At 47.2% G+C, this 6,234-nt stretch overlaps 1 protein-coding gene across 2 annotated transcripts; it reads right to left on the bottom strand.

Moving 5' to 3' along the window:
• Nucleotides 1-332: 332 nt before the first annotated feature.
• Nucleotides 333-6,033, bottom strand: mycn (MYCN proto-oncogene, bHLH transcription factor). Of its 2 annotated transcripts, none has more exons than XM_051409271.1 (3): nucleotides 5,905-6,033; nucleotides 4,824-5,469; nucleotides 333-2,406 (listed from the first exon to the last, which is right to left on the bottom strand). In XM_051409271.1, the coding sequence occupies exons 2-3, from the start codon at nucleotides 5,446-5,448 to the stop codon at nucleotides 1,628-1,630; spliced, it is 1,404 nt and encodes a 467-aa protein (XP_051265231.1). In that variant the 5' UTR covers nucleotides 5,449-5,469; nucleotides 5,905-6,033; the 3' UTR covers nucleotides 333-1,627. The 2 variants fall into 2 exon arrangements, with proteins under 2 accessions (XP_051265231.1, XP_051265230.1); XM_051409270.1 differs by having other exon boundaries at nucleotides 333-2,409; nucleotides 5,905-6,032.
• Between the last annotated feature and the right edge of the window lie 201 nt (nucleotides 6,034-6,234).

Below are 6,234 nucleotides of genomic sequence, written 5' to 3'. Positions count from 1 at the left end.
CGTGTGTGTGTGTGTGTGTGTGTGTGTGTGTGTGTGTGTGTGTGGATGTGTGCTCTGGTGCACTTGAAGAGAGTGTGTGTAGGTGTGTGTGTGGGTGGGTGTGAGAGGCTACAGAGGGGGAGGTAGCCGCAGGGTGCTGAGACAGAGAGGATTCAGAAGACACTCTCTTTATTTCTTTGTCAGGATGAGTCTTTGAGAAGCGGCAAAACAAATACGGAAATGTAGAGGCAAACAGAAAAATGAACAGGGAAAGAGAGAGATATAAAAGGGTGAAGGGGTTAAGGGTGATGCTCGCGGTTTGGGGGGCATTGAAAGATCCACAAAGGCAAAGATGAGGATTTTAGGATGTCTATTTATTTTTCAAAATGAGGTATTTCAAAGTGCTATGAGTTGCAGCACTAAATGTACATTTTAAAAGTGAAAAAAACAAACATCTTATATCCGTTTACCCAGTTCTATGCACCCGATAGTTACAAATATTAACAAAAGAGAAAGAAAGAAAAAGGCCAGGTACATTAGGATAAAACACATTTGCTGTACAAAAGAATTATTTGAGATAGAGGGGAAAAAATGACAAGATAAAGTGATATCTACCAAGAACTCATTTTCATACGAAAATATAAGTATCAAATTTAGTATGTATCAGGTTCACACTAAAAGCATAAAGGTGTGTAGAATTAGTAATATGATACAATACAAATAAAAAGAGAAGAAAAAACAATATATTGTTATATTACAAAGTTTCATGACTCTCAAAAATTGAGGCCTTACAGTACTTTTAAAGGTATATAAACTTCCAGTCTAGTTATTGGCAGCTTCCTGACATGTATAAAAAAAACAAGGACAAAATGTATTACAAAACAAGGCAGATCTGAGTATTTTGTCTGTACACTATTGTTATATACAAAAGTGTCGGCTAGCAAGGTGCACAGTTATACATCCACTGACTTGGTTTGAGCACCAGTGTGAGAGAGGAGTGAGAGAAAGAGAACCTGTAGTGGCATTGTTTATGTGACCCTTAACGCCTCAGTCGTCAGTCTCTTCAGTTTTTGCAGTGGTGAAGGCAAAGTAAGTGTGCACTGCTTCTTGTACGTGAACTCTCCAAGCAAAGTGCCCTCTGACACCCCATCCCTGTGGGAATCACCTGATTCCAGGCTGGTGTCACAGTGAGTACAAACAAAAAAAACAAGATACAAATAGAAATGATATAAAAACCAGAGGAAGGCAAGACCAAAACAAGGTGTGTCCTCGCTCCTTCCTCATTCTTTTCTCTTTTTTTAATGTTTCCTCAATGTGACTGGATTGAAAAAGTAAACCCTAAACATTCTTAACGTCAACAAATGTGCAAAAAAAGTGGCGGCAGTGAAAGTCCGAGCATCCCTCCAGCAACCCCTCTCCCCTCCTCCAGGTGTGTGTGTGTGTCATAAAGATAAACGTCCTCTGAGATGTTTGTGTGTGCGCATGTACAACAGATATGGAGGCCTATGTGTTTGTGCTTAAGTGTATAGACCTATGTGTGTGCATCTAACTGTGTTTCAGACAGACTGAGTTGAGGCAGCTAAGGGGGGGTAGGGAGGGGGGTCATCCACGGTATATGTGAATGTTTCTGTGTTATAGTGGTTGTCTGTTAGCGAGTCCTAGCTTGCTCCAGCCTGCGCATCAGCTGGTGCCTGCGGGCCTGGAGCCTGTCCTTCTCCTGCTGGAGCCTCATCTCCTCTGTCTCCAGCGAGCTCACATACTCGGTGGCCTTCTTCAGGATCAGCACTTTTGCCGCCTTCTCGTTGTGTGCCAGCTCCGGCACGTGGTCGCGCAGTGTCAAGAAGCTGGAGCGCAAGTCGTTGCGGCGTTGGCGCTCCAGGATGTTGTGGTTGCGCCGGCGCTCGCTGTCCTCTGAGTCGGAGCTGCCGCGCGGACTGCTGTCTCCGCTGGCGCTGCGCTTGCTGCGAGACCCCGACGTGCTGTTGAGTGAGCTGCAGGACGTGGAGGAAGATGAGGAGGATGACGAGATAGTTCTGGTGGGAGGTCGCGGGCTGTCTGTCTTTTGCTTCTTTGGAGGTGGCGCAGGGTCGTCATCTGAAGCGTACGGTGAGGGGGCTGCGTAGTTGTGTTGTTGCTGGTGGACCGAGCTCCTCTTCAGGATCAGCTCCTGGGGGGCTCGGCTGACGAACCGGCTCACCACGCCGGACCCTGAGACGGTTCCTCTCCCGTCTTGGCTCTTGGGATGCACAGAGATGGTGACGGTGCCAGTCGCCATGGGTGACGCCTTGTTTATTGTGGAGCGTCTCTTCTCTACTGTAACCACATCGATCTCCTCCTCATCCTCCTCTTCCTCATCCTCCTCCTCGTCTTCTTCTTCTTCCTCTTCTTCTTCATCATCATCGTCGTCATCGTCGTCGTCGTCTTCCTCTTCTGGGGAAAAGAAAACAGAATGTGAGTGACTCAGTCGCTCTGACACACCAAGTATTCCCACTATGTGTACCAGTAGGTGACAGGTATGTATGTGAATGTGTGTATATATATATATATGGGAGAGAGAGAGAGAGAGAGAGAGAGAGAGAGAGAGAGAGAGAGAGAGAGACTGTGTGTGTGTGTGTGTGTGTGTGTGTGTGTGCGTGTGCGTGGGAGCAAGAACGTTGCTCAACGCTGTTTGCATAAGCAGAAACCTTTTAATGCTTAGTGTCAGTCACTCCTCAACTAATCTACTCTGCAGGCGTTGACATGTTCAGTCTCAGTGCTGAACAGACAGGCTGGATTTCTTTCAGTCTCTAACCCTCCTTCAAAACTTCTCCTAATCTTCTCCGGTGAGACGAGACAGTTTTAGTCTGATGCCTTCAGTCTTCAGCTCCGGTCACGCTGACGGTGCGCAACGCATTAAGAACTTCACTTTAGTATCAGAGGTATTAAGAACTTTACTTTAACTTTGACCTCTAATGAAGTAAAAAAAGAAAAAAATCTCTCGCTTCTTTTCCAGCTGAGCTCTTCATCTTAATACCTGTGCTGAGATGGAGCTGAGCAGCTGAGACTTATCACGGACTGGCGCCTTTTGAAGATGAGAGGAAGTGGCCAATCATGAGGCAGAGAGTGTGAGGCCCAGTTAAAATGCCTTTTGTGATAATGGCTCTCATTATCAGCTCAGGAGCATCTGAAGAGTGTGGCATTTTACAGCTTACAGTAACCCACTTCAGACACCACTGCACCGGGATGCTGTCTCAACATACACACACACACACACACACACATGCACAGTCTGGTGCTGCCATCAAAACAAAGCTGGGCACAGCTGGGTGGATGAGGGGGCGTGGCTGGCTTTGCCACATGTGAAGCTGGGATTTAGCTGTTTGGTGTTTCACTCCCAGAAGGGAACAGCTCATTTATTGGAGCTGGAAGGAGTATAAATAGAAGAAAGGGAGCAACATTTCTGTCGGGGGGAGATAAAATATTAGCCTTAAGCAACAGATATTGTGTTCTTTCTAGGAGCGCAATCCAAGTATCTTCCCCCCCTGCCACTGTCTCACATCTGTACAGGTCTTTAATTGGAAGACTGGCCTAACTATAGGGATAAACCTACATTGTAGCCTTCAAAGCCTGTGCCTCTTTGATGAGAAAGTACATAACGCGTGCAACACAAAGAAGGACGCGCCTTTAAGCGCTGCGAGCGGCGGAAGCGCATTGGAGCGGTACTGTGCGCAGGATGGTGGGGCGGCAGGCGATCGGATCACCACCCTTTTAAGCCTTGGAGCTGGAGCGGCGCCAGGGAGACAGCTGTCGAGATGGAGCGCTTGTTCAAAGCTGTCACCCCCCTAAAAAGAAGCAGCCAGGGCCCTCCTCCGTCCTCTTTTCTTCGCGGCGGAGGAGGTGTTTGGCAAGGCTGGCTGAGTCTACCCTCTGTGCCAAGCTGGAGGCCTTTGTACTACTGTTTCGCAGCGAAAACACGCTGATAAGGACTCGTGAGTGTTTGTTTAGGGAACTCACAGGCAGTAATAAATGGGAGATGAAGTCTTAGGCCGATTATATACACACAGCACTCATTTCCCAATTTAAACACATATGACTTCCTACATTAGATCTCAAAAGAACCAGAAAAAAATGTGTGTCAATCTGTATTTCTGAGTGTGTGTTTTTGCTGTGGTAGGCTGTCCTTCCTTATGTTGTTATAGTGTAACTCCTGTTTCTATTCTTGGGGCTAATTTTAGTTCAACAGTTTGTGCCAATTTCTCACCCACTGTGCGCAAATTGTCCCTTAATCCATGCGTAATGAAAGCATTCACGCCACCGTGAACCTGCCACTTTATCAGCTCATCACATTATTGAACACCTTTTCATCTTCCCCTCCTACAACCTGCTCCGGCTGCAGTCAGTGAGTGTGTGGTGTCTTTTTGTTTGGCTCGGGTGCCAACTGAGTTCAGGAAGGCGCACAATTCCCCATTTTACTGCCATCTGCCGGATGAAGAGCCTGCTGATTACATAAACCTCGTTCACTGTGTCACTACTCCAGTGTGTGTGAGAGGAAGAGAGAAAGAGAGAGAGAGAGTGTGAGTGTGTGTGTGTGTGTGTGTGTGTGTGTGTGTGTGTGTGTGTGTGTGTGTGTGTGTGTGCGTGGAATGTAACGAGGTAATCCGATTCCGGGCCAGTCATATGAACAAGCTCCAGTCAGTCCAACATAATAATGATTTAAAAAAATTAATAAAATAATAATAATAATTATAATAATAATAATAATAATAAACGCTAATGGTGGTTATTTTTTCAGTGCTGGATGTTCTTGGCACCAGAATGTCTTAAAATACGGAAACAAGGCTTTTAACGCATCTTCAAATTCTTACCGGAGTCACTGTGAGCACTCGCGTGGGTTGTGGATGTGTTAACTGTTCCGGCTGAGTCCCTGCTGCCGTTCTTCTTGTGGACCGGGAAAGGAAAGACTACCGTGGGGTCCACACACTCTGACACCGAGCTGCGGCTCACCACCTCCGGCGCTTTGACGCACATGTTCCTGTCTCCTACTGTGGCAGTGGAAATAGCCTTGCCGAGTTTCTCCGTGACGACCCGCTCCAGCTTTTCCCTGGCGGAGAAGCCACTCCACATACAGTCCTGGATAATGATGCTATTGGGGTTAGTATCCAAAGCGGAGCCGAACAGGTCCCCATCGTCGGAGGCCCCCCAGATATCGTCCTCGGGCAAGAGCAGCAGCTCCGAAGCCCAGTCCAGTGGGTCCCCTAAGCCGAAGCCCAGAGGGTCTTCCTCCGGAGAGGCAGTCGCCGGCTCCCCCGGTAGCGCTGCTCGGCTCGGGGAGAGGGGCGGAGTGGGCAACAACTCGAATTTCTTCCAGATGTCCTCCCCCGGTGGCGCAGAGTCGGGACCACAGAAGTAGAAGTCGTCCTCATCCGGGTAGAAACATGGTTGTAAGGAGTCAAACTCCAAATCCGAGTTTTTACTTGCGATCGCCGGCATTCTATCCCACAATCGAAAAACCTGTAAAGGAACAAAAGATACTTTTAGTTTCCAAAAAGCAAAGAGCGTCTCTCCCCATTCTCTGTCTCCTTTATCACACCTGAAAACTACACTGTAGAACGAGCATGAGTCAAAGCCCACACACAGACACACAGTCTGTTCCACTAAATTCCACACTCACTCCTCTGTGGGGTTTAAAAACCACACAAATCTCACAGGAGAATGTGCGTAAATGTGACCGTGACGCACAAACCGTGCAAAACGACGCATTGGCTCGCCACTCAGTAAACACACCAGAAAAATGTGACTGGGACACAAAAAAAAAAAAATGCATGTTTACAGAAAACACATGGAATGACAACAATTAAATCTAGCAGAGACTATGTTTTGTGAGATAAATATGAGAAAATAATAACCCGTTTCTGTGTTTAACCGCTGAAGTGAGAAGATGCTCACCTTGTCCTGGCTCTGGATGATAAAGTGCGAACCAATTTTACTTGTATCTCGCAGTCAGCAATACAGACACCAGATTTAGAGCATTCATCTACTTTGGGAGCACAAACAGTCCTCTGACACACATTGTGACTGGCTGCAGAGTATTATACACTCAGACTCCGCCTTCCTAGGCGGAAGGCGGAGTCTTCTCTTTTCCGTTTTTCTCCGGCAGCTTTTGGTGTGTTGCGGCGTGGGAGACAGGCTGGTTGGGAGGTTTCGTCAAGGTGAATCGAGAAGATAGCCTAAACATTGCAGCAAGAAAGAAAAAAGCGAAGTGGAAAGACGTGATGG

This window comes from Dicentrarchus labrax, unplaced genomic scaffold (assembly GCF_905237075.1).
Source record: "Dicentrarchus labrax unplaced genomic scaffold, dlabrax2021, whole genome shotgun sequence".
Taxonomy (NCBI): Eukaryota; Metazoa; Chordata; class Actinopteri; family Moronidae; genus Dicentrarchus; species Dicentrarchus labrax.
The sequence above is the reverse complement of the archived record's forward strand: the minus strand, read 5'-3'. Positions and strand labels throughout refer to the sequence as shown.